This window comes from Sturnira hondurensis, unplaced genomic scaffold (genome assembly GCF_014824575.4).
Source record: "Sturnira hondurensis isolate 20B ecotype Veracruz unplaced genomic scaffold, ASM1482457v3 Scaffold0016587, whole genome shotgun sequence".
In the NCBI taxonomy this organism is placed as follows: Eukaryota; Metazoa; Chordata; class Mammalia; order Chiroptera; family Phyllostomidae; genus Sturnira; species Sturnira hondurensis.
Window position 1 is genome coordinate 518077 of NW_028089218.1, and position 27816 is coordinate 545892.

The 27816-nt window shown below is 47.9% G+C and overlaps 1 protein-coding gene across 3 annotated transcripts; it reads right to left on the reverse strand.

The window, feature by feature from the left end:
- Window positions 1-4567: 4567 nt before the first annotated feature.
- SCIMP (SLP adaptor and CSK interacting membrane protein) lies at window positions 4568-27816 on the reverse strand. Of its 3 annotated transcripts, none has more exons than XM_037066260.1 (5): window positions 27542-27816; window positions 12691-12814; window positions 11032-11095; window positions 7917-7990; window positions 4568-5889 (listed from the first exon to the last, which is right to left on the reverse strand). In XM_037066260.1, exons 1-5 carry the CDS (start codon window positions 27656-27658, stop codon window positions 5681-5683), a joined length of 588 nt encoding a protein of 195 aa, XP_036922155.1. In that variant the 5' UTR covers window positions 27659-27816; the 3' UTR covers window positions 4568-5680. The 3 variants fall into 3 exon arrangements, with proteins under 3 accessions (XP_036922155.1, XP_036922156.1, XP_036922154.1); XM_037066261.1 differs by lacking the exon at window positions 27542-27816 and adding an exon at window positions 26523-26708; XM_037066259.1 differs by lacking the exon at window positions 27542-27816 and adding an exon at window positions 21531-22423.

Sequence of the window (27816 nt, forward strand, 5' to 3'; positions counted from 1 at the left end):
AAGAGGGAGAGAAACATCCACTGGTTGCCTCTGGCATGCCTCCCACCTGGGGACAGGGCCCGTAACCCAGACACGTGCCCTGAATGGGAATCAAACCAGCAACCTTTTGGTTTGCAGGCTGATGCTCAATCCACTGAGCCACACCAGTCAGGGCATGGAAATACTTTTTTCTAACACTCACTCTTTATAGACATGGACTTGATCATAAATAAGTACGGTGAACAAGTAGAGAGTAAAAAGGGTGCTCTTAATAATTATGCTGAGGCATCAAACAAAAGCCCAAACTGTTGTTCTTGGCAAACCTTAATGTAGAGTCACCCTAAGACATAATCCTAACCCTCAGGAGCCCAGTATCTAATGGGAAGGAGAGAGGCGTAACCACAACATGGGGATAACTATGCACTAAGTTAGGTGTGGGAGAAATACTGAGAGGGGCACACCTGACCCAATGAGGAAAGACCTCTCAGGGAAGGCAATGCTCCGTCTGGGTGCTAAGGGGTGAGTTGCAGTCTATTAGGTAGAGAAAGAGGGTAAAAAAGTTACCAGCAGGAGGAAGAAAACATAGGAAGCCTTAGCAGCATTGTGATGCTTCAGGAGCTGCCAGTGGTTTTCTATGGTCGTTTGTGGTGGGAGGAGATGAAGTGCTGACATGAGCCCAGTGGGGACCAGGTTGTCAGGGCCTGGAAGGGTGTGCTTAGGTGGTGTAGATTTTATCCCTGTAGGCACAAGGGATGTTAAGCATCCTAATCAGATGTGTTTTAGAAAGTTCCCTCTGACAGCAAGTGGGAGATGAATTGGAGGAGAGAACAGTGAAGAGGCTTTTGTGTTAAGCCACATGAAAGATGATGAGACCAAAATTAGGCAGTGATGGTGGGGATGGGTCTTAAGGGACAATGTTGAAAGCTTTTAAAGAATGTTGGCTCATGTGACTAAAAACCTCCATAAGTATGCCTACATCGAGCATGACAACAGACAGGAGCTCAGGTAATGCCATTAGGATCTGAACCCTCTTCTTGTCTCAGCTCAGTGTCTCTTGTGACAGGTTCTACCTTGAGAGTGTCTATCCTGTTATTATAGCTTCAAATCCCATGGTGGGAGAGGGGAGACGTGCTCTGGAACCCAAAGAATCAACCAGTTGGTCACTGTGGTCAAGGGAATGAGAAGCTCTGATTGGCCAGTCTGGGTCATGGGCTCTATCTTTGAATTGTGCTAAGGCTTTACACAAATTACACCAAAGGAGAGAAGAGAAAGAGGTGGATCCAACAGAAAAACCTGAGGCTTTTGCTGAAAAGAGTGGAATCCATGCTGGGGAGATGAAGAGCAAGTCTCCACCATGGAGGCAGAGCTGGGTGCGTGCCCCCCCCCCCCGCCCAGGGTGCTGCTCTGACTGATGCCCCACCACAGCTTTGGAGAGGGCCACAGAGCAAGTGGACTTCCTCCTCTGGATAAAGTCATTCTTAGTCAGGAGGCAGTCTTATCCTCTTTCTCTCAATGTCCATAGAGGAGGAGAGTCCATTTCTTTCTCTCCCTATGAGGTGGAGAGGGGAGGAACTAACTCACGTGACTGAGTTGAATCCAAAACGTTTACTGAGAATATGGATGGAGTTATTTTGCCTCAAAATGAAGAGCAGGCTCTAAACTCTCTCTTTGATGCTTGTACAGCTATTCCTCTATTTTTTCTTCCCAGGAACTGGGCAAGCAGGTGGGGCGGAGCTGGCCCTGCAGACCCAGGCCTTGCTGCATTTAGGATGACAACCAGGAGGCTCCGTTTATACCGAAGAGTGCAGGCTCTACCACCATCTTGTCTTTGGGTACATTTCAAGGTGAATGGCAGACATTGGTACACTTTCCCCTAAATACTCCAGGGTGCGTGTCATTCACCAGAGTTCAATGTGTTGTTTACAGTTGTTTTCTTTTGAGGTCAGATTTACTTAGGTTGAAATGCAGAAACCTTAAGTGTGTGTTCACTGAGTTTTGACAGGTTCATGCCCCCGTGTCACACACACCTGGAGGACTTTTTATTGTCTAAGAGTGACCAGAAGACCCAGTGGCACCTGCCTGAGATTTTATCCAGAGAGCAAGGGAGAAGCAGCACATCAGAGTGGGCTTCAAGGAACAGCAAGGGCGAGGAGGCAGGGGGAGGATGCAGCTCTTCTCTGATCACCACACAGCAGTCCTGCCTGTTCAAGGTCATGGTTATATTGGACAGTGTAGCCCTTAGATCTCTGACACAGTGGAAGTGTGCAGTCACTGAGGGCTCCTGTTATTGCTGCTATTGCTGTTATTGCCATTATCCTCATTTGACCAACAGTCCTGTGCCTGTTTTTATTGGCCAAAATGCTCTACAAGAAGACTGAATGGTAGACTCTAGACACCATACCTTACCCTGAACTCCCTTATGACTCTGAGATTGTAACAGAAGAAATAAAAAGAAAATAATGAGTAATGTGATTTTTGAGAGTGAATTGAGGCTGCCTATCCAGCAGCTATTCTCTCCTTTTTCCTTGATGGCCAAGAAGAAATGCGAAAATGCCCTATGTTCACTCCCTGGCCTTTTCTATAGTTGGGCATGGAAACCAGTCCCGGCCAATAAGACATTATGGAAAGTTGCTGGGGGCTTCTGGGAAAGATTTTCCTTCCTAATAAAAAGAGCTACATGGGAGGAAATTCCCCCTTCCTTCCTGACTTTGAATGTCATCATACAATAATGTTGTGATTGGAGCTATGGCGGCTACCTTGACACCAGGAGGGCAAAGCTGGGAGAATCAAAGGTCAGCGGACTCCTGAGCGGTTGAATTTGGAGTGCTTACTTCCAGACTTCTTATTTTGTGAGGTCATAAACTCATTGTTTCAGTTACTTTTGGTTGGACAGTCTGTTCCTTGAAGCCTAAAGCATACACGTGATTTTTTAAAAAAGATTTTATTTATTTATTGTTAGAGAGGGGAAGGGAGGGAGAAAGAGAGGGACAGAAGCATCAATGTATGGTTGCCTCTCCCGTGCCCTCCACTGGGGACCTGGCCCACAACCCAGGTATGTACCTTGACTGGGAATCAAACCAGCGACCCTTTGCTTTGCAGCCTGATTCTCAATCCACTGAGCCATACCAGCTAGGGTTGATACACATGATTTTTAAAACTTGCTGCTGATTCTCTGACAACATTCTCTGACAACAATCTTATTTGTGTCACAAAGATTAGACTGTTAACTTTCTAAAAGAAAACTATAATCCACGGTTTTATTATATAAGTGAACCATCAGATCTCAAAAGCAGTTAGGTAGCAGACCAGGAGTTGTTTTAAAATGACAGTTGTCAATATTTGCAGTGATTTTAATGCCATCATAATCATCTGTAGGTACCATAGAGCTTGGGATGGAAAATATCTTCCTATTTCTAACTATGAGTATGTAGCTAGTAGCTGACTTGGGGTTTCCTGTGGAGTTAGGATGCACAGAAGGTCTTGTGAAATCTTTTTTTTTTTAGATTTTATTTATTTATTTATTTATATTGTAAGGGTATTTATTTATTTATTTATCTTTAGAGGGGAAGGAGAGAGGGAGAGAAACATCAATGTATGGTTGCCTTTCATGTGTCCCCTGCTGGGAGCTGGCCTGCAACCCAGGCATGTGCCCTGAGTGGGAATCGAACTGCGATCGTGTGGTTCACAGGCCCACGCTCAATCCACTGAGCTACACCAGCCAGGGCAGAAATCTTGATACATTTAATTCGATCATCCAAACTTGTAACAATGTTATTGGCAAAAATGGTGCTTTACTGCAGGTGTCCAAATAATACATGCTTGTTTTTTTGTCCAACTGATTGATAGAATTCCTGTTAATGTTCAACATCCAATAAATATTTAGTGCCTACTGTGTGCCAGGGTTTGTCCTGGATACTTGGAATACAGTAGTGGGCCAGACGAGTTCCACCCCGTACAAGCCCCAGACTAAAAAAGGAGAATGGAAATGTAACCAGGCAATTATAATGCAGAGGGAGGAATGTTTTCATAAGACCAAGTACAAGGAGTTGTGAGGTCCCAGAGGAATTTATCCATTCATTCAACTGATCATTTAGTCAATATTTTTACTGATGGTCTACAGAGTGCCTGCGCATTGAATGGGAAGAGAGAGAACAGTGGGGCAGAGAGAGACGTAGCCTCTGTTCCCACGCTGCCCTCAGTCCAGTGGAGGAGAAGGACAGGTAGGCGGGTGATTGCAGCATGCTGATGCTGAGAGGCGCTTGCTTTTAATTTTTGTCGCAGATGTGGACAGCTTACAGGAAATTTACAAGAGGAAAGCATACATGTAAAACACGTATATCCATTAACTTATTTTCTATAATTTTGAAAAAGGGTCCCCTCTTTGGTATGTTGAATGCCAGAGTTCTATGAGGGAACCACTGGCCTACACTGAGGAGGTATTAACAGGAAGTCGGAGGTCTCTTTGGAGTCTAGAAAGAGACAACCTGGGAAGAAGATGTATCCCCACTGGTCCAGCATTGGTGGAGGGAGGAAGCTTGACATCTCTTGAAGAAGAGCTCGGCCCTGCCGTCATTCCCAAGCCTTTCCTCAGCTCAGGGGCTCTCCCTGGTCATCAGCTGCCTTTACAGGGATTGCTGAGAAATCAGCATCTTGTGAGTCTGGTTAGAAAGTGTCAAGACCTGGAGCTCTCGTGGATCAACTCGAAAGAGCTGATGAGGTTCAAGAGGCTACAAAGTTGACTGGAGGCTCAGTGACCACACTAGGGCACTTGTTTAGCAGGACAGCAGCCCACCCCCCGGCATCTCATTAGCTGCAGCACTTCATACCCGAGATTCTGCCCCACAGATGCTCAGGGACAGTGACCTGCAGGGAAGGGCCTTGGCTTTATGTAGGGAGGAAGCAGCAGTGAAAATTACGCAGGAAGGCCTTAAGCCCCTGAACTCTCATCTTGAATCTGCCATTTAATCACCTCTTTCCTTCCTGTTTCCCATGATTTTTCCTGGGAAAACCTACTTTTCCTGTAGCCCAACACACATATTGCAAAATGACACTTCTATGTATAACATCTGTCCTCTGTTGATTGTTTTGGTGCAACTGGGAAGCACAGAAAACAACCTGGGTGGGACCTTGAACTCTACAGTCAGCCTGACCAACGTCATGGAGAGGCACTGGGGTGTGAGGTGTGTGTAGGTGGGAAGGGTTCACAAGAACAGAAAGCACTCCCCACCCTTGAAGAACTCACGGGTGACGGGGTGACTTGCACACAAGAACGCTCAGCTGCTACTGCCAAAGACACTACACAGGAGGTGGGCGGGGCCACTGGGGACAAGACCTCGTGCTCCCAGCCATGGTGCTGGGGATGGAAGCCCAGGAGCCTCTGCACAACCAAACCCCAAGCTTTAAGCTCTCTTAAAACAAAAAGAGAAGAAAAGAGGGAAGGGTGCCAAGAACAGGGTGCTTTCTCTGGGCGGGAGCCCTGAAGCTCAGCGGTCCTTCCCGAGGAAACTCGCTCGGCAGAAGCTCAAGGCCTGACCCCTCTCTGGTCGTCAGGACTGAGAGGTTGCATCTTTCTCTGGCTGCCGTCATGTGATCACTAAAGCTTCTTCATCTAAGGTTCAGAAGTGCTCATCTTATACAAGCCCATAACGTTACCACTGCTTTCGGGACTGGACACATGGAAGTTCAGCTGTTCCTGATGGTTTTAAAATAAGCGGTGTGAACCCTCTTCAGCTTGCCAAAAGGAAGAGGTGGTTGTTTCAAAATGACGGTTTGCCATATCTGCAGGGATTTCTACGTCATCATAGTCACATTCAGGCTCGACGTAGCTCGGGATGGAAGCTGTCTCCTTATTTCTAACTTTATTTACCAATGAGTATGTTGCTGGAGGCACACTTTCGGTTTCCTGTGGGGCTAGAATATACAAAAAGATTTTTAGATGCAAAGCTCTCATGCATGTGTATATTTTTGACTGTGTGGCTTAGCACTGCTTTTATGGATCTCAGTGATCTTTTTCTTGGTGGACCAGATCCTCATTTTACAAAGCGAACTAAAGCACAGACATGACACAGTCTCAGGATCACCCCAGTGAGTAAATGGCACATATTGGTCAGCTACCATGACCCTCTGCCTAAGACTGCACTGCAGTGGGAACCACGAAACAGAAACTTTGACCAGAAACAGAACAGAGCTAGTAGCCAAGTGAGCAGTGTTGTGACTAAAGATCCTAGTTCTCATAAGGAAGTGACACAAACCATATTTCCGTTTTGACACATGCCTCACGATGACTTACACCGTTTTCCAGAACTATTGCTAATTACTCATGCATGAATCTCTGTTCTCAGGAAGAAGGGGACAGTGGTATTTTCAAGTGGTGGAATTAGTGGAGTGTGGGCACATAGCAAAAGGACTAAAGTGGCTAGGGGAAGGGTGACAAAACAGCTCAGCACCACTTTTCATGGGGATGGGAACTGCCTATATCACACTCTCATCTTTTCCTAAGAGAACCCAAACAATAGCCACCATTCCATTTTAGCTTAGCTGCAGAGCTAAGCAGTTAGACAGATCTGAGTTCATGTTCAGGCTCCAGCAGTCACTCGCTGTGTGACCATCAGTAAGTCACTTAACTTCTCTGTGCCTAAGTGTCCACACCTGTTGAAGGGTAATAATCATGTACTTGCTTCATAGAGTTGTTGAGAAGATTAAATGAGATAATGCCTGTAAAGTGTCGGGCACAGGGCCCGAACATGGTGCATGCTCAATAAATGTTAGCTAATATCACTACTTGTCCACTCAGTCAAAACATTTTTATTAATTATCTGCTAAGTTCCAGTGGTGGGTAAGCAGTGGTGAATAAGACAAGAAAGGTGCCTATTTCCTAGAGTTTATATTTTCGTGGAAGAGGTTGATAAACAAACGAACAATAACTAGATAAGACAATTCTGGTCATTCCTATGTTTCCCAAAGAAAACCAGTGGGATTGCTCCAGATAGAGTGGTTAGGGAAGGGCTCTTCAGGGTGATGACATGTGAACCAACACTTGGAGGAGGAGGTAGAGCCAGCTGTGTGAAGAGCTTAAGGAACAACATTCCAGTCAAGGGAACCAGGCAGATACAAATGTGAGAGGCCCTTGCCCTCGCCAGTGTGGCTCAGTTGGCTGGGCGTCATCCTGCAAACCAATGAGTCACAGGTTCAATTCCCGGTCATGTGCCTGGGTTGTGGGATCCAGTCCCCAGTCAGGGCACATGCAGGAGGCAACTGATCAATATTTCTCTCTCACATTGATGTTTCTCTCCCTCTCTTTCTCCCTCCCTTCCTCTGTCTCTAGAATCAATAAAAGAGAAATAATAAAAAATTAAAAAAGAAGTGGGAGAGGCCCAGTGACACCCCACAATTTCTGTTTACTCATATCCCAAGCCAGAATTTGAATATGAAATTATAAAGTGAACATTGGGAGCATTGATACTTATTCTAATCCTTTTAAACTCATTTAATCAGATTGCCGCCCTCTGCAAATCCTTGTGTTACAGACCAAATGTTTGTGCCCACAAAACGTTGATGCCCTAACTCCCAGTGTGCCTGTATTTAGAGATGGAGCCTCCAAGAAAGTACTTGATGTTAAATAAGGTCATGAGGCCCCAGCCCTGGGACACCAGGATTAGTGCCCTTATAAAAAGAGACACCAGCGAGCTCTACCCACTGTGTGAGCCACACAGCAAGAAGGCAGCCATCTTCAAGCCCAGAAGACAGTCCTCACCAGAAACCAGATCAGCTGGCACTGTGATCTTGGATTTCTAGCCTCCAGAATTGTGAGAAAATAAATTTCTGTTGTTCAAGCTACCTTTGTCTATATTTTGTTACGGGCAGCCTGAGCTGACTAAGACACCTCGATAAATTTGTTATCCTACTCTGAATGAGACTTATCAGCAAAATATACTTACAGGCATCTTGTTGAGAAAGAAAATCCCTGGGTGGCAGAGGGGGTAATTGAACTGATGATTGATCGAGAACATTCCTGGAGAGAAAGAAAGAGGAGTTGGAGTTTGCTTTGGATCCTGCTCCCTGTCAGTGGATTTAAAGGAAAGCACCAAAGAAAGTGGGTAGGTCACTATAACCCGGAAGCATTACCTTCCCTTTCTAGGGATTGCACCCCACTTGTAACTGGCACTCCAAAGAAACCACTTGCACCAGCTGAGAGCATCGGGACTTGAGGGAAGGGAGCTGAGGCGCTGTAACTAAGAGCATGGAGCAACCCCCCTCCTGAGCTCTCCTGGGCTGGTGAAGATGGGGAGGTAAGCACCAGCTGTATTTTGACTTGCAACACTAATGTCCTCCTAAAGCTAACTGTAGACACACCATGTGACAGTATTCCACTACTAGATATACACCCTACCAAAATGCTTGCGTATGCTTGCCAAAAGACATGTCCTAGAATGGTCATAGCAACACTAATCATAACATCCTGAAACTGGACACTACCCAAATGCCCATCAGTGGTGGGATGGATAAGTTCCCTGTAGTGCAATACTCTATAGCAGTGGGAATGAACGATCTACAACCACGCACAAGGAATCTCACAAAAATGCTGACCAAGAACACCGAGTAATACATACTGTACAACTCCACTTATACAAAGCACAAAAACAAGAAAATCACTCTGGCTGGTGTAGCTCAGTGGATTGAGCGCGGTGGGCCTGTGAACCAGACGATCGTAGTTCGATTCCCAGTCAGGGCACATGCCTGGGTTGCAGACCAATTCCCGGCAGGGGACACACCAGAAGCAACCATACATTGATATTTCTCTCCCTCTCTCCTTCCCTTCCCCTCTAAAGATAAATAAATAAAATCTTAAAAAAAACACACACAAGAAAATCCTTGGGGTAGAATGACTGAAAGGGAATATAAGATGTTGCGGTGCTAATAATTTTGGTTTTTGAGCTGGGTGCCACCTACCTGGGTCTATTTAGTTTTCAGAAATTCATTGACTTGTACTCTCACCGTGTGTACTTTTCTGTATTCTTTTTTGTGGGTTTTTTTTTTGCTAAGAAGTTTCAACAAAAAAGATAGACTCCAAGCAAGCCTCCTTACCTAGACCCCCATTGCCTTCTGTGCACTCTGATTTTCAAACTGGTACTAGATTCTTGTGAGATGTGGTCTCACTTATGTGGTTAATCCCCCTGGCAATGCATTAGCATTTTTAGGTTGTGGGCATGAGTGGAGAAGGGGACATGTGGCAAGAGCTCCATCAGTAGCCTTTTCCTCCACTTGCCTGTGGCTCTCCCTAGGAGAGGAGGGAAATTTATCTGACTCTTAAATTTGGGCCAGTCCAGCTCCTCCCCCTTTCTCCTCCAGAGCAGGCCTGAATGTAGAGAGCATATATCCTGCTCTGGTCTTTGCCACTCAGACAAAGGGCTGCCTTGCAGCGGAGACCTGAGGTTCTCCAGAGCTGCCTGTGCATCGCGCAGGAAAGCCCGCCTGGTTTTGAACTAGGAAACACATTTGCCCTCAGAGAGGTGCCACATTTCGAAATGTTGGTTTTGTTCTCAATAAAGGAGATATTTTGGTTCCCTAGCTGCAGGACAGGTGTGTCATACTCCTCATTGGATCAGAGCTGGTGGGGAAGAGACTTAGTATTTGCTGAATCCCTTAAGCCCCAACAAAATTCATTTTAGGAAAGTATAGGAAAGGAAATCTTTCCTAAAATTCATTTTAGGAAAGATTTTGTTTTGGATGGCGTGTACATTTTGATGTAAGTTATTTCCTGGGAAATAACCTCTAAGCTCCTGGAATATGCTGCTTGATGAGTGACTGTGTACTCAGGGCCTTGGGCCAGCCGATAGTTTATGCTAACAACATGACTGATGGTGAATGCCTGCTTGTGTTTGTGTAGGGCTGCAGGTCATGCTGTATCTGTTTGGCTTCTGGAGGGGCTGGAGACTGAGTAGCTAAAGTGGTCATGCGGGTGCTCCCTGCCTCTGTGACCGATCCCCAATAAAAACCCCAGGAATCAAGGTGCAGGTGAGCTTCTCGGGTGGGCACAGGTTGTCATGGCTCGTGCTGCGAGAAGAAAGTGCAGTCTGTGTGATTTCACTGGGAGAAGACACCTGGGAGCTTGCCCCTGGCTTCTCCTGGACTGCACCCTATAGGCCTTTTTCCTTTGCCTACAACTTCGTCTGTATCCTTGTACTGTAATGGCCCATAACCATAAATATAACAATGTTTCTGGGTCCTGCGAGTCCTCCTAGCGAATCATCCAGCCTAAGGGTGGGCTTGGGAACCCCCAACACAGATATCACTCATAAAGCCCCGAAGATATCACTGACAGACTTAGGCAGGCCTAGGAGGAATGGAAAATTACCAGGCTGGAAAATGGCAGACCCTACCCAGGGTCTGCAGCTACCTGCAGACCCTACCCAGGAAAAACAGATGAAGATTAGGGTCTGGGGTCGGCCTATCGGCATGACAGGTCTAGCCAACCAGCAACCAGCTCTAGCCAATCAAACTCTGTTACCCTTCACAGATTTTTGTGTTTAAAAACCCTCACCTAAGAACAACCAAGTGAGTCCCAACCTCCCTCAGTTGGCTCCACTTTCCCTCTTATTCCCAGCTAATAAACCGGGCTCTCAGCTCGCTGTGTCCGTCTGGTTTCTTGAGCAACTCCAACCTAACAATCACAAAATGCAAAAGTAACGCAGATGTATTATCTTTGTTCAGCACAATAGCTTTTAGAGGACTACACTTTTAACCCATTTGAAGAAAAAAAGGGCCAGGCTCACTCTGAGTGGTGGACCCAGAACACAGAGCCCGACCTGCAACCTCTACCAAAGTAGACGATGTGAGGGACACTTGGAGAGCAGACAGGGGCAGATGGCACCCTGCACCCCCACAGCCCTGAGACCTCTCCCCTTGAAGTGGGGAGAGTTGCCAGGCACGACATTTCACTGGCTGCCAAGGAAAAGCGGGCGTGTAACACGCTCACACAGGAGCGGAGGCCCAAGAGTGGAAGTGAAGCAGCAGTTCTCAAACTTAAAAAGCGGAAGGATTTCCCTTACTTACTCATACATAATTTCTTCATCTTTTTGTTTCTGTTTCAAGGGCTTAGAAATTTCCAATTTCTTGCCTAAGGAAACAAATAAACATATTGACTTAGGAAGAATTAACAAAACTTGTGATTTTAGGGTTTAAAAATCCTCAGAAACCATGTGGGTTCGGGACTTGCGGAAGAACCGCCAAGAAGAAGCAGATTTAGGGACGCAGAGCAAAACGCCGGCAGAGCTGGAATTGAACCCCGGGCTGCCCGGGCCTTTTGCGATCCCAGTGAAGGCAGGGGCATGTGGGCTGTGTTTGTCTCCTCATGGCCAGTAGGACAGGGGGCACGTAGTTGGCCCTCAGTAATACCGGTCAGACGAATAAGCAAAAGTGTGCTTGGGAGGAAATGAAGTAAAGAATGGGAAAAGCGGTTTGTAAATTATGACATGCTGGTCATATAACTTATTAATTATAACCAGCTTGTTAATAAGAGTGGGTCAAGATAAAAGAATAAGTAACATTTTTGTTCAGGGTTATGCTTGTCTTAGAATGGGACATTCTAAGAAGGCAAATGGATAAGGGCCAAAATACACATGTTGTATTAAAAGACTGATTATCATCAAGGGGTGGAGAGGAAATCATATTAAACAGGGAGCTCCATGGACCTGGGTTCTGTTTCGAACTCTGCCACCAACCCCGACAAGATCCCAACCAAGGCTTCGCCTCCTGCTGCATCTTAATTTTCTCATCTCTAAAAAGAGATTGAGAAGAATGACAGTGGGACTTGACTTCTCCTGCAGCCCTGACACTCCAGCACTGGCTTGGCCGGATCTGAGTGTGTCCGGATGCAGCAGGAGGACAGTGCCTTGATCACGGTGGGATGGCACCCAGGGTGGCCCAGGGGACATGGCCGTACCTCTCCATGTATTTACCATTCCCAGGGGTACTCCAGGTTTAGGTCATTACGTAAAGGGATAAGATCTCAAGAAAACACTGCGGAATCACGGATTGCATGCCTCTGGAGAGGCATATCAAAATGGAAAACCCTCTTGTAGATCATCTAAAGTGAGTGTTAATCCCCAGGTAGCTGCTAATTTATGTCTGAGGCGGTCAAGAAGCTCTGGCCAAGGTGGGTAATACCAGAATCAGAGTATGATCTTAGAGGAGGTGAGCATGGTGGACAAACAGGTTGATCGTAGATTGAGTCTATTCTTCATGCTTCAGGACATTTTAAAAAGCTACTTATTGAGGTATGACTGGCATAGAAAAAGCTCTACACATTTAATGTATACAGCTTGATGGGTTTGGAATTAAGACAGCTTTTGACATGACACAGACTTGTGCTCTAGTCCAAGTCTCAGACATAAGATGCTGTGATCAGCAGCCACAATAAAGAGAGAAAACACTGGAGCACAGTGCGCCTTGAAAGAGGTGCTGCTTTCCCCCAAGCCCTTTGGGCTGGAAGAACTCTTGGGCATCAGTTAACCTCTCTCCCTTCACTATGCGGATGGGGAAACTGAGGCTCAGGGATCCAAGTTAGTGGCAGGGCTTGAACTGAAACCCAGCAAGCATAATGCTTAATCCAAAGTTCAGCCCATACAGGCCCAGAACTAATCTTCTTGCTCTAGAGGAGCCCTAATGCACTGATAACCAGCCCTCCACCTGCCTAGGTGCGATGGCTATTACCTCCTCTGAACAGCCACCTACAGGCACAGCACATGATGAGGCCCAGGACCAAAGAGACTAGGATGATGGCCACAGCTAAGATGATCCAGAAATTGTCTTTCCACCAATCCATTGCAGTGGATTCCTGAGGAGAATGGAGATAGAGGAATCAGGCGTGAGTGAAAGGCATCCTGGGGTGACAGGGGTGGGTTACCTTCCGTGTTGTGTGAGGACACACCTGCTCAGGGGTCAGGCAGGCACTGGTTCGCTGTCAAACCATGTCAGTCAGCAGCTAGGAGGTGGCAGGCAAACCACTTAACCTACTCGGAGCCTCGGTGTCTTGTTGGCAATATGGGAGTGACACCACCTATGACTTCACAGAGGATTCGTGAGGATAAGCTATGGACGGACTAGGTACTCTAGAAACGACAGAGGTAATCACTGTTCTTTCTTATATTGTCAAACACGCAGTAGGAGTGGAAATGCCCTTTAAAGTGAAACTGATTGCAGTTGCTTTTATATTAAACAGGTAATATAGGCTTAATTCATAATGCAGAGACAGAATTTTGAGAGGTTTTTTTGAGATGAGGGCTAGAAAAATACCTTGATGGGTATTTTTGAGTGAGGCATGGTCGGTGGGAAGGGGGAAGGTGAAGCTGCAAAGCACACTGAGTTAGTCTGCACGAGAAAGTGACAGGAATCTGGGGGCCGAGAGTGGGCTGACTAGAGAGCAGGAAAGTCTGGGAAGAGAGTAGTAGCAGAGGGCAAGATCAAGGAGAGAGTGAGTGTTAAATGTTCTCCCCACAAAAAAGAAATTGTAATTATGTCATGTGATGGGAGCGTTAGCTAACGCAACGCTGGTAATCACTTTACAATACAGAACTGTATCAAACCCACAGTGTGATTTGTCACAGTGCGATACGTCAATTACATGTAAATAAAGTTGGGGGAGATAAAAACAAAGAAGACGGCGCAAAGTCGGAGCATCATTAGGAGGATTCTGCAGTGGAACGTGACCAGTGCCTTTGTAGGACAGTGACGTCTAATAGGCACTCAAAGTGTTGTCATCTTCTGTTCCCATCAAATCTTCAACTAAATGGCACAACAACAGCTTATGTGAAGAGAACCTGTGGAAAGGCGACATGCACGCAGCAGTTTTCCAAGCCAGGGGTGACACAGGGACAAGCAGAGAGAAGAGCGGCTGCCAGGCTCCGAGGGACGTTGGAGAGCAGGCTGCAGGAATTCAGGGGGACCTGGGGAGGGTCTGGGTTCCCCTCACTCATGGGATGGGTACTCTGTGAATATCCTTGGATATTAAAGTAAAAACGGCCCTGAGGCCTGGGAGAGATCCTGGAATTTCCGGTTATGTGAGAATCTGCTTCCTGTGCCACCATTTGGCTCATGCGTGTTGATACAGTGCATTTCTGATTCATGCTCTTGAGTGATATTAACAGTGTCAACAGGAGCCCAGGCAGGTGGCAGAGGGGCAGCGGCAGAGTCCGCTGCTGCTGCTACGGCCATTGTTACTACAAAGACCTCCTAACCTGACTATTTAAAAGTGTGCATTACTGGCACAGTGTCTTATTTATGAAGTAATTATACTACAATTTGGTTTTTCAGTTCCAAATTTTGTTTCCTTAGTGAAGGCTTGGCTTAATTAAATATACGGCTCTTTGTCTATGAATCAAGTTATGTGGGACAGAACCAATCATGTATAACCAGCACTGTTTTGTACTAATCATTCTGCAGCTGACTTTTTTGCTCAACATTGTTTTTGTCATTTACCCACGTTGGAAAATGTGCTGAGGATTTACTTAAAGAGAGCAAAGCGCCAGTGACCAGGGATGAGGGGTATCTCATCCCCCAGGCGGGTGGTAGGCAGAGGTTTTGCTGTAGGTCACCCTTTCAGGATGCACAAAAAAAAGTAATGGGAGGAAGGAGAACAGAGGGAAAAGGAAACCATGGAGATGAGAAGCTTGGCTTTCAATGGGGCTATGAAAGTGGGGTTTGCAGGGACCCATGAGGTCAAAGGGCACTGGACTTAAGTGCCACCACGTAGCAGAGGGCAGCCTCTTTGTTCAATAAACCTAAATTGGAATCTGGCCATTTAAAAAATGTTCTTTTAATTCCTAGTTTAAAAAATTCTTTTTGGACTTTTACCTTCTTAGCTCTGGTGAACCAGATAGACAGACTGACAAATAGAATTTCTTACTATCATGTCTCTTTTGTTTTCTCATTCAAGTGTGTGTCTCTTTATCTAATGTTCCTCTCCTATTTTATACCTCTTTGTCTTTTTGTCTTACTCTTGAAGGATTTCCCCACAAAGCAATATAAACACCTTCTTTAGAGCAATGGAAGTAAATACCGGGACATGAGACTTAAAAGCCAGTGCGTCTGAGGAGCATGACTGGGTGGGAGGAGGGAAGTGGGGGCTGCTGTAACTGTCCACCGTTAACCGTCTGGATTACTGGATACTTTTTAACTATTTACATTTAGTTTGATAAAATTGAAAAAGAGTCAACCAACCATATATGGTGTAACTTCCATGGAAAACCATAGCTTAGATTTCAAGTTCAAAGAAATTACGTCAGAAAGTGAAACTATGAGTCACTTTTCAGAACGACGGGGAGTGATAAATATATTGCAGTTGTGTTCTTACAGATTGAGTGAATCTGATTTTCCATCAGGTGTTTCGAGTGTGTTCAGTGCACCGAGGAGGCCACAAGGGCTTTCCCGTCTCTCCCCTCAGCTCACCCGCACCGCCACGCTTCTTTCAGCCACAGCAGAGCTGAAACTGGGGTCAAATGACTGCCCAAGGTCAGCCAGTGAGAGGGAGGGCAGATGCTTTCCATGTTACACAGCCTCCCTCTGTTGATGTTAGTCATGATGCTCCCAAGTCATCAATGAAAAGCCAAATGGGATGCAGGACACCTTACTTCAAAAGGAGCATCACATCGCTTCTCGGCCTTTTGGCTAAGATGAAGTGCAAAAGGAGCCTCACTGTGGTCCTGGCACGTGGTGGGAGGAGCCAAGGGATTCCCCAGAATGAATGGTCAGGGACCACAGTTGAGAATAAGCATCTCAAGTTCCCCCCATTCTAAGGCCAGAGAAATAGCCCTCTCCCCTATGGACCCTGAGATACCTTTCAACAGAACCAAGCAGAGCTTGTCTTTCTGGGCAAGCGCAGCTGAGAGAGGGGCCCAAAGAGAATCCCATCCCATCCCCAGTAGCATGTCCTCCACCAGGACAGTTTAATGGCCAGGGTGCCACCAGAGAGGTGAGAGGTACTCTGGGGAGTGATGGTGGGGTGTCTGGCCAGTGGGCAGCGTGCAGTGGCTGCATGGCCAAGTCCACGCCCTGGAAAGCTGTGCAAGCTGAATCCCACCTGTGTTGGCAGGCCTGGGGTTGGGGCACTGTGGGGTGCGAGATGGCTGAGAGCTACTGGGACGTGGGGCAAGGAAGTGTTTGCCTGAGAGGATGCTGGCAGTCAGCTCAGCAATGCAGTCGGGTCTCTCAAAGGTCCACAAGAAAACTCTCAAGGGCCAAGGGCCAGAGTTTTTACTCAACACTGCAATCTAGCCCAGCGGGAATGGTCCACTGATGGGAGACTTCCTGTGGAGAAGTGTTTGTCCTGGTCCTTCCTCCTCTACCCAATAGCAGAGAAGAAGGTGCAGGGGAGGGTGCTGAGGGAGCTGAGGCAGCCCCACCCCGCTCCGACCACTCCCTGCACTGAGGCAAAGGGGAGAGAGTTTTGAGTCAAAGATTGAAGTTTTCAAAAAAGCACAACTGCCCTGGCTGGTATGGCTCAGCTGGTTAGCGTGTTATCACATAACTGAAAGGTCACAAGTTTGATTCCCGGTCAGGGCACACGCCTGGGTTGCAGGCTCTGTCCCCGATCCAGGAATGTACAGCAGGCAATCAATTGATGCCTTTCTCTGACATTGGTATTTCTCTCTCTTCCTTCCTCTCTCTCTCTATAAAGCAATGAAAAAATGTCCTCGGGGGAAGGTAGAAGAAAGAAGCACAATTAAGTTTTTAAAGCTAGAATGAGTCTGCTTAGTAATCAAAAGTAACTTAAAGGTTTTGGAATTGGACTGAAATGTCACTGAGGGAGGCCACTCCCATTGGAATAAGGTGGGGGCCCAGGCAGCAGCAGTTGGAAACAAACCACACTTGTTTCTGATGGCCACTCGCACAAATTAGCACAAACACAGTTCCTTAAAGCACACACGCATTATCTTGCAGCTCTGGGGGTCAAAGGTCAACATGACGTCACTGGGCTAAAGGCAAAGCGTGGCAAATGTGGCAGGGCTGTGTGCTCTGCGGGAGGCTCAGCCAGAGAAGCTATGTCCTTGTCCCCTTCAGCTTCCAGAGGTCACTCCTGTTCCTTGGCCCCTGGCCCTGTCCTCTGCCTGCAGAGCCAGCAGTGTCGCATGCCTCTGACACGGGAAGATCCCCAGGCAAGACTCAGACTCAGAGATGGTTCAGGGCTCCCTCAACCAGAGTGGGGCTCACTGCCCAGCACAGACCAGAGAGGGTAAAATCCAGTGTGAGGCAGAGCTGGTCCAACTCTGAACCCTAAGTCAGCAGGAGCCAGAGCACAGGGTGGGAGTGGACGGTGAGGGACTGAGTCCCCATGTATGGCTGTGGGGATCCAAGCTTTCAGGAGGAGGTCAGGGAGCTGCAAGGCTTCACCTTGGTTTCTGTGGACTGGGGAGCATTTAGTGGACACCATGAATGGAAAGAGAAGTAGGAGGAACTATGGGAGCACAGTTTAGCTGTTACTGTCAGGTCCGTTGAGTGTGTTAGGCCCTGGGGCAAGAGTCTGAAGGATATCCTAAGTTCCCGACCCTGCCTGAACCTCGGAATCACCTGTGGAGCTGGAGACACTGCTGCTGTCCGCAGTTCATCAGAGACTGCGATCACATTATTCCGGGCTGGGGCCTGGGCACTGGGATATTCTTTGTTTTAATAAAGTTCTCCAATGGATTCTAATAGGAGGCCAAGGTTGAGAAACATTAACATACATGTTATCACTTAATCTTCATAATAACCTTGTTACATAATGAGGGCTATGATTACCCTTGTTTTATAGATGAAGAAATAGAACTCAGATAAGGCAACTTGCTAAAGCCAACAGAGCCACTGACTGACTAACCTAAGACGGCAGCTCAGCCCCATCCACTGCCGAAGTCCACGCTCTCTTTGCTCTGCCAGGCTGACACTGGGCTGATGGAAGCTTCTCGTCATTACAGAACTGAAAGCAGAAGCCTCATTCAAGAACTTCCAATATTGGCAAGACCTCAGCTCTTAGCTCTGACATGTCTCATATGATAAGAACCTCAATATGAAAATGTACTTTACAAAAGTAACATGCATCTTAGCCTCACTTACCACGAGTTCTAAGCATGTGCCATTTCATTTAATCCTCACAAAAACTCTATAAGGCAGATCATAGTTATTATCCCATTTTACAAATAAGAAAATAGAGGCTTAAGACTTCCAGTCAAGATGGAAGTATGGGTACACCTCCTTTCACAACTACAGAAAAAATTATAACTGGACTACAAAACAAATGTCATCCAGAACCATCAGATAGCCAAGCTGTATGGAAGCCCGACAACCAAGGATTTTAAGAAGCCACGTTCATCCCAACAAAGACAGGGAAGCAAAGCAGCTCCATCTAATACACAGAAACAAACACAGGGAGCCTGCCAAAACTAGGAGACAAGGAAATATGGCCCAAATGAAAGAACAAACAAAACTCCAGAAAAAGAACTAAACAAAATGGAGATAAGCAACCTATTAGATGCACAGTTCAAAACACTGGTTATCAGGATGCTCCAGGAACTCATTGGGGACTTCAGTGGCATAAAAAAGACCCAGGCAGAAATAAAGGTTAAACATTAAAGGAAATAAAGAAAGACCTATAGGAAACCAACAGTGGAGGGGATGAGACTGAGAATCAAATCAATGATTTAGAACATAAAAGAGAAAAAAGCATTCAATCAGAAGAGCAAGAACGAAAAAGAATTAAAAAAAACCGAGGATAGTCTAAGAAGCCTCTGGGACATCTCCAAACATACCAACATCCTCATGGAGTCATAAGGATACCAGAAAGAGAAGAGAAAGAGCAAGAAATTAAAAGCTTATTTGGAAAAAATAAAGAAAAAAACCTTCTCTAATTTGATAAAGGAAATAGACATGCAAGTCCAGGAAGCACAGAAAGTCCCAATCAAGTTGGACCCAAAGAGGACCACACCAAGACACATCATAATTAAAATGCCAAAGGTTAAAGATAACAAGAGAATCAATCCTAAGAGCAACAAGAGAAAAGCAGAGCATTACCTACAAAGGAGTTCCCATCACACTGTCAGCTGATTTCTCAAAAGAAACTTTACGGGCTAGAAGGGACTGGGAAGAAGTATTTAAAGGGATGGATGAAAAGCAAGGACCTACATCATAGATTACTCTTTCCAGCAAAGCTATCGTTTAGAATGGAAGGGCAGATAAAGTGCTTCCCAGACAAGGTAAAGCTAGAGGAGTTTATCATTACCAAGTCATTATTACTTGAAATGTTAAGGGACTTATTTAAGAAAAAGGTGAGGATCAAAACTATGAACATTAAAATGGCAATAAATTCTCAGCTATCAACAATTGAATCTAAAAAACAAACTAAGCAAACAAGAAGAACAGAAACAGAATCATAGATATGGAGATCACTTGAAGGGCTATCAGCTGTAAGGGGAAAGGAGGAGAATGGGGGAGAAGGCACAGGGATTAAGAAGCATGACTGGTAGGTACAAAATACACAGGGGGGTGTTAAGAATAGTATAAGGAATGTGAAGCTAAAGAACTTAAATGCATGACCCATGGACATGAGCTAAGGGGGGAATGGAGATTGCTGGTGAGAATTGGGGTGAACTGGGAGGAGGGGAGCAAAGGGGAAAAATTGGGACAACTGTAATAGCATGATCAATAAAATATATTTAAAAAAAAAAAGAAAGTAAAGGCTTACAAGAGCTCAATAACTTGTCCAAGTGTGTAGAGCTAGTGAGCAGAAAAATCAGAAGCCAAGCCCAGATCTTTCTGGCTCTAGAGCCCTAGCTGGTGACCATCAAAGCCAGGCCTTGGGAGAAGTATTAAAATGCCAACCCCAGGGTCCTACGCCCCTACTCCACTCCCAGCCCTGATCTGTAGGTTTGGTGTGGGACTTAGGTATCAGCATTTATGGCAAGCACTCCAGGTGGTCCTCGGGCTTGGGAAGAACACTGCATCAGCTGGGCCAACTGAGGAAGCTGGAGGCTTGCTCCCCACAACAGTCAGAAGCAGTGGCAGCAGTTGCTGGGTGAAGTGAAAGGCATTTAAAAAGACTCCTTGAACCCAGATGTATTTCCTGTCTGTTTGTCACACAGTACCTGGAATTTCATCATTATCAAGCCACTCCTCTCCAGAGCAAAGTTCCATGCTCCCTCCCCGCTCCACTTCCCCTCATTTGCCTGGTGTGCCAGGTGCTGAGGAAGAAAAACTGACTTTTAACAGGATGTGAAAGACTCGGTTGGATGTCTGGGTTCTTTCCTTAGGGCATTGGGCAGGAGCAGGGGCATCTAGAATTTTATCCAAAGTCCTTGGAATATGGTTGCAACCGAGTACAAGATAGGAATGCTGTTCCTAAAGGACCAGAGACCCAGGAAGACCCCGGTGTCCTGGCATCATCCTCCTGCTTGTCACCCCCTCCCTACTTCCCGGATGCTCCCTGCTCAGGAACTCCATGCCCTACTCTCTCCCCGCTTCCTCCTCCACCATCCTGCCCTCAGGACAGACCAAGTCTCCAGGATCTCCTAACTGGCAACAAAGCCCAGGAGGCCAGAGAAGCCTGAATTTCAAGAAGGGAGGAAACTGAGGGTGAGGAAAGGTTGTATATTTACCAGAGACTTCCGTAAACCATGAAGGTGCCAGGAGAAAGAACGACATGAAGGGAGAGATGAGGGCAGGAGAGGATCTGAGGAGCAGAGGAGGTACACTTGCAGGCCCAGGTGAAAGGGTGAGCGTTTAACAGGGAACTGCACTGGCTGGTGTGACTCTGTGGGTTGAGCAAGGGCTTCGAACCAAAGGGTCGCCAGTTTGATTCCCAGTCAGGGCACAAGCCTGGGTTGCAGGCCAGTGTCCCCAGTGGGGGCCACTTTTGAAGCAACCACACGTTGATGTTTCTCTCCTTTTCTTTCTCCCTCCTTTACCCTTACATCCAGAAGCTCCCATTCTCTCCAAAGTAGGGTGCTGGGTGGGGAGGGGTGGGAGGCAGACACACACCGTCTCCACCATTATGTTACAGTCAATACACCAAAGGCACTTTTTCCCCTCTAATTGAGCCCACATGCTCTTATCAGGATGGCTGTCTTGGTTTATTTGTTCACTGTCCGTCTCCCACACTGGCCTGTAAACTCCATGAGAGCAAGGGCCTTGCCCTTCTCTTTCGAGTTGTTTCCAGCCCCTAGAGCATCACCTGGAACATAGCGGGCACTCCAAATGGTGCCCGGCCCCTTCCCCTCACTCTGGCAGACCTTTCCCATAACAATGTGGGGTAGTAGGCACCTTGGATCCAAGGTCTGAAATTCCTTCTTTTTTTTAAGATTTTATTTATTTTTAGACGGAGGGTAAGGGAGGGAGAAAGAGAGGGAGAGAAACATCCATGTGTGGTTGCCTTTTGCGCACCCTTCAATGGGGACCCGGCCTGCAACCCAGGCATGTGTCCTGACTAGGAACCTAACCTGCGACATTTTGGTTCCCAGGCTCACGCTCAATCCACTGAGCCACACCACCCAAGGCCAAGGTCTGAAATTCTAATTCCAAAGCCACCTCACCTGGACACATGACCTGAGGCAGGCTCCCTGCCCTCCATCTGCCACCTGCTGCTGGCAACGAGCAGCTGACTGGGAAGCACAGGCTATGCAGGCACTGGAGCGGGGAGTCCCAGCTTCTGTCTTGTATCTCCCCATTCCTTGGGAACCTCAGACACCACTGTCTGTGAGCCTGTTGCAGTTCTGAGTGGAGGGGAGTGGGCCGTGGCTCAGAGCAGCAGCCATCCCGGCCCCAAGTCTCACTTCCCCAAAGGGCACTTCTGGGGCGTTGGTGACAGAAATCGTACTCACTGTCCATCGCCGGGAATTCCAGAGACTGAGAGACTGTGGGTTTATTTAGCCCTTGCTTTTTTTTTCAAGCAAGATCCTCAGAGCGAGACACACAGCCTACCATGTCACAGCTACTCGTATATTCACACAAATGAAACAAGTTTCTTCAAATGTCTTCATGACACATGAGGCGTGCCAACATCTCAAGTATTTCGGCCAATCTCACCAACCAGAACACTGAGTGTGAGCCCCCAGACTGACTCCACATCCCACTGCTGGCTGTGTCCTATATGCTGGAAAACCTGCGTTTTCCTCATGAGGAATACATGATCAGAAATGCCCTGAGACCTAAAAGGTAAGGTAGAACGTGTGTGGGGGAGGGATTCGAGTTTCAGAAAGTTGGAAGGGGCCTCAAAACAGTGCCTGTGGAAGAAGGCAGACTCACAAACAGCTCAGCAGGAAGCTGGGCAGGTCTGAATCCTAATCCAGGTCCTTGCTTCTGAGGACTGTGTCTGAGGAGTGGCCTCAGACACACGTCTCCTCAGCGGAGGCCTGCACTGAACAAGACGGCAGCTGCTGGCCCCTGAGGCTGTTCCACTGAGCACTTACTGAACGCGGCGGCAAGTTGGAGCTGGAGATGCGAGTGTGAAATGCACACTAAATTTCAAAGACATAGTGTGGAAAGAAAAATGTAAAAAGTCTTGTTATTAAAAACTTATATCAATTACATATTGAAATGATAACATTTTAAATATATTGGGGTAAGTAAAATGTATTATTAAAATCTCAGCTTTCCCCCCGCTTTTTATACCTACCTCCCCACCTAAATTTTCTCCCCTCTGTCCTGCTCATACTTTTATTCTTAATATCAACCATCTAGGCAAGTTGTACTTACTCAAAGAATATGAAACTATAGAAACAGAATGGAATTCAACAGGAGAATGGATAAAAGGGCTGGTATATTCACACAATAAAATGCTACCTAGAACCTTGGCTGGTGTGCCTCAGTGGATTGAGTGCCAGACCAGGAATCAAAGGGTCACCTGTTCAATTTCCAGTCAGGGCACATGCCTGGGTTGCAGGCCAGGTCCCCAGGACACATGACAGGAAACCACACTTTGATGTTTCTGTCCCTCTCTTTCTCCCTCCCTTCCCCTCTCTCTAAAAATAAATAAATAAAATCTTTAAAAAATGCTACCTAGAAATTTTAAAAAACAAATTTCCGATACACACAACAATGTAGATGAACCCTGGAAACATTAAGTGAAAGAAGCCAGAGGTAAATGAGCACAGCCTGTGTGCTTCTCAGTATAGGAAGTTCAAGGACAGACTCAAGGTCGTGATTGCAGTAGAACTGGGAAGAGTGGCTGCCATGGGGGAGGAAGGGGTGTGACTGGAAAGGGGCACAAGGGGCCTTTCTGGGTGATGGAAATATTCTGCATCTTATTTTGGGCCGTGGTCACAGAGCATTCACAATTGTCAAAAGTATTGAACTGCACATTTAAAACCTGTGCATTTTATTTATACCTCGCTTTAAAAATAGAAGTAAAAAATAGAATGAGCTGCCTTTAAAGTGCTTAGCTGGCTGGGCGGGTATTGAAGTTGGCTGATAGGAACTGGAGAAGATCGAATTTCTCTGTGTACTGGGCCGGGGGGGAGCCTGGAGTTCTGGGGGAGAAGGGGAGGGGAAGGCGTGAGAGGAGGGGAGGGCAGGGAGCCAGCTGTGTGGCTGGAAGGTGGAAGAGGCAACTGGTGGCAGGTGCTCGGGGTGGAGNGAGCTGCCTTTAAAGTGCTTAGCTGGCTGGGCGGGTATTGAAGTTGGCTGATAGGAACTGGAGAAGATCGAATTTCTCTGTGTACTGGGCGGGGGTGGGGGGGGGTGGGGAGCCTGGAGTTCTGGGGGAGAAGGGGAGGGGAAGGCGTGAGAGGAGGGGAGGGCAGGGAGCCAGCTGTGTGGCTGGAAGGTGGAAGAGGCAACTGGTGGCAGGTGCTCGGGGTGGAGCGGCCATGGCATTAAGAATAGGGCTGTTGTTCCTAGTGCTGCCTTGGAAACCTCTCCCCGGTGGCCCCCTGCCCAGTCTTTAGTGAAATCTATTGTATCTCCAATGCTTCCGTGAGCCATTTTGTTTTGGGTGCAGGGAACCGAGAAGAGAGCTGAGTTTGCCCCTTGGTCAGTGTGGCCTGGGACAGAGGCTCATGCTCAGGCTCAGAGCCATCGGAAAGGGGTGGCCTCCTGGGGACCCCACAGCAGTCTCAGGGAGGGCTTTGGACTTCAGCAGAGCATAAGACGAGGGTTTGAGCTGGTCTCAGCCTAGATCCCGAGGACCTGGGAGACTGAAGACAGTATTTCAGCTAATACTTGCAGGTCAGTATGAGCATTGCTTGCCTGAGTTCCCCTCTAGTTCCCAGACTGTCACTGCCCTGGCTCTGGGGGATGGGATGATTGGGAGGGCGGTGGGGGGGAGATCCCTGCCTGACCTCCTGGCTGAACTCAGCACCACAAATGGACGTGCGGACAGTTGCTGGCAACTTACAAGCCAAGCGTGCCTGGGAAAGGGCGGGGTAATATAATTAAAAGGGGTGCAGCTTCTCCTCTGCCTCCGTCTACCCTCCCATTTCTATGAAAGGCTGATCCTAGGGAACTAAGGGGGAGAGAGCAAACGAACATGCCACTCTGGCCACGCAGCACCGTGCTGACTGCACCCGCTGCCTGCAGTGGGGCAGCGTATCTAGCACAGCTTCACGTCCAGACCCATCTTGGCAATGGATTTGTTTCATTACAGAACCCAACTCTGTTCGCGCATGCTCAGCCGCCACGCTTGTTCACTGTCCTCCTGGCACATTTGTCTGCCCTCAGTTAGAAACTACATCTGTTTGTTAGCAAAAAGGAAAAAGAAATGATAAAATCCTATTCCGGCAAAGCTGTGGTGAAACGGATCCTCCTACATGGCCTTTGGCGCTGCACATTCACTTACATGTTTTTGGAAAGCAAATAGGAATGCATTTAAAAAGCAGTTCCTGTCCTGTGATTCCATAAGCTCATTTCTAGAAATCTAGCCTCAGAAGTAATCCAAAGGAAGTAAAACCTAAGTGCACACATATGTGTGCAGACGAGCCTGGGTGTGCAGATGAACAGGGAGCTGCCCGGCAGTCCCACGCTGGGGCGCCTGGGGCGCCGGAGGAGAAGGTGCCAGAAGAGTCACCTGACAGGATAGGGCGTGGCACTCGAGCAATTGGAAGAAAACACTGTGAGAGGACCATCGGGAATCCGATTAAAAGGAAAGGAGTGGAATTCAACGGGTGTCTGCGCTGCAGCCACGCCAGCACGCATGGTCCCCTGTGCCTGCGGCTGGGGTGACGGGGAGTGAACATGGAAAAGCGATTTTGATTTTTGGGTGTGGGAGAGTAGGGTCCTTCTTTCTTTCGCTATCACCTGGCCCTCCTGTGAAGCATAAGGTAAACACATTTTCAAAAACTTAGGTATCACACCTTAAAAGAGCTTCTGCTCCCTGATCCCGAACAGGTCGCTCTGTGGTATTGCTGAGATGCTGGTCGCCCATAGCAGAGTGCCCCAGAGTGGCAGATCATTCAAGCTTCCTGGTACATTTACCCCCAAATTTCTACCACCCACAAGTCTTTTCTTGTGACCAATCAAAAATTGTCTCTTTGTTCACTTTCCTTACGTGTTTGGTTCTAAGAATACGAAGGAAAACTCCCAGCCTGTCGCTCAGTGGGCCCCAGGCAATAATGCCGGTGCCATATGCAAGTGGGTGAAGGGGACACAGAAGCCCGGGCCCTGACCACAGTGGTGATGTTGGTATTTCTATTTCTAGAATGTATTTACATCAAAATGAAGCTTTTCAAAATACCTATACCTAGGAAAAAAAGATTAGAAGGCAAAACCCAAACTTTTCCCCGCCATGGTGGTGAGGTGGTGGAATTTGAGAACACTGTTTCTGTGTTTCCCTGCAGTTTTCCAACTCTCACAGGTAGGTCAGGGGAAGATCCTTAAAAAACAAAAATAAAAAGCTCCCAGGCCCTGTCATCTGCAACCTCATCAATGTCCATCTTCCATGCTCCCTCAGAGGTCACTGCGTGCAAAGGGCAGGGGAGGGAGTGGCTCTTGGACGAGTGATGCGTGGGAAGGTGGAAGTGGAAGCAACAGAGCTGAACCCGGGTCTCCTGCACAGTAATTTTCCAGAGGGCAAGAGCAGGCAACAAAATGGAGATCGGACCCCAACCCAGCACACCTGGATCCTGAGGCCTCTAGAAGACAGGATGCCTTACAGATAAATCCCTGAGCACCAGAGGCACAGTGACAAAGGTACCTAGGCTGTTGGTGGCTCAGGGTTTTCATCCAACAGCTCCAGACACAGGCCAAAGTTTGCACCGTGGATGCCAACACCCCACCCTCCACTCTGACCCCTCAGGGCCCTCAGCTACCAAAACTCCCAGCAGCATCCTGAGAGGTAACAACCTCACTCCCAGTTGTCATTTCAACCTGACGCATGGGCTTCTTCATCACCCAACGCACACACACAGGAGGAAATGGAGGCCCAGACAGGGGCACAGTGATTCTGAGGTCACCCAGCCAGTGACCAGCACAGTGGGTTCTTCAAGACCAGTGTCTCTCCAATCCCACCCCATGGTCTTATGGAGGCTCCAGCCACAACCCCCAGGCCAACCCCCATTGGTCACTCACACCACACAGTCCCAGAAGCTTACCTGGGTCATAAGCAAGTTCAGATGTGAGTGGCTGAGGGGACAGCGGTGTCCTGAGTGCCGTGGCTCAGGCACAGCAGACAAGAGGCGTTCCTCGCCCACAGGCCTCCCACCCGCCCCAGAGCAGCGAGCGCCAAGGCCTGACCACACTTCCTCTTTCGGCTCAGCCCCCTGGGAAAGGCCCCCGCGCCCTCACCGGGCCATCCGTTCTTCCAGGGAATCTGACTCCTGAGGCTTTCCTGGAGCCAGAGTCTTCTTGCTGACCCCCCGCGGCTCCTCCAGGAGCCCGTCCTAGTGAGGAGGGGTCAGGCCCTGGATGGGGGGACAGGGGTGTCCCCACAGCCGTGCCTGCCCTGAGCATTCCCGGAGCTCTGGAGGAGAGGACCCTGACACCCACCCAGAGGCAGACTTTGGTAAGCGCCCAGCTCACCTGTGGCCGGCAGGGAAGGCAGCTCGTGCAAAGCCCAGGGAGCCCTGGAGCCGCTGACCCGGCTTCTGCTGGGGGAGGAGAGGGAAGTTCTCCTGTTCCTGAGGGTACGTAACAGGTGGCATCCAGAAATTTTGACCGAATTGGGTTTTTCCCCACAACGCGACCAGACGGAGTTCCCAGCGAGGCCGACAGCCTCCGACACTGATCAGCCATTCTGCTGAGCTGACCCATCAGCCATTCTGCTGAGCTGACCGCTCAGATGGAGACGAGTGGCCATGTGGGCACTTCACAGCCTGGCTGTGTGCATGGGTCTGCCTGGAGTTCACAAGTTACTGTTCTCAGTGACAACGATGACACCCGGGATGTCTGGGAAATGTCTTGGGAAACAAACAGCTTCCTGGATGGTAGTGTTTGCTAAGTTCCATGGTGTAACAGCTCCCACCATGGCTGATCCCAGGCTCCTAGCAGGACGTAGCTGGACTCGGCATGGGGACCAGAGGAGCGCAATGGGCCGCCAGCCACAGAACTGGGGAGCCTGTGTCTGGGCCCTGCTGGGGGCCAGGGCCTGCCACCAGGGTTTTCCTCCACTTACCTGGAAGGCAATCATCTCCATGTCACAGGTGAGAACACTGACGGTCTGGGCAGTGGTACCCTGAATCAACTCAACTCTGCACAGCCAGGGAAGGACTCGGAGCCCAGCTCCGTTCATTTGCAGAGTCTGTGCTCCTCCGTATTAGGGTCCATCTAAAGGGGAGCTGCTCAAAAACCTCCCGAAAAGCAAGTTTTAAATGAGCTTTCAAGAAGTGAATAAATGCTTCTGTGGGTAGAGGTCATCCTCTGCTACTAAAGCAGCAACTTTGGCTTGTG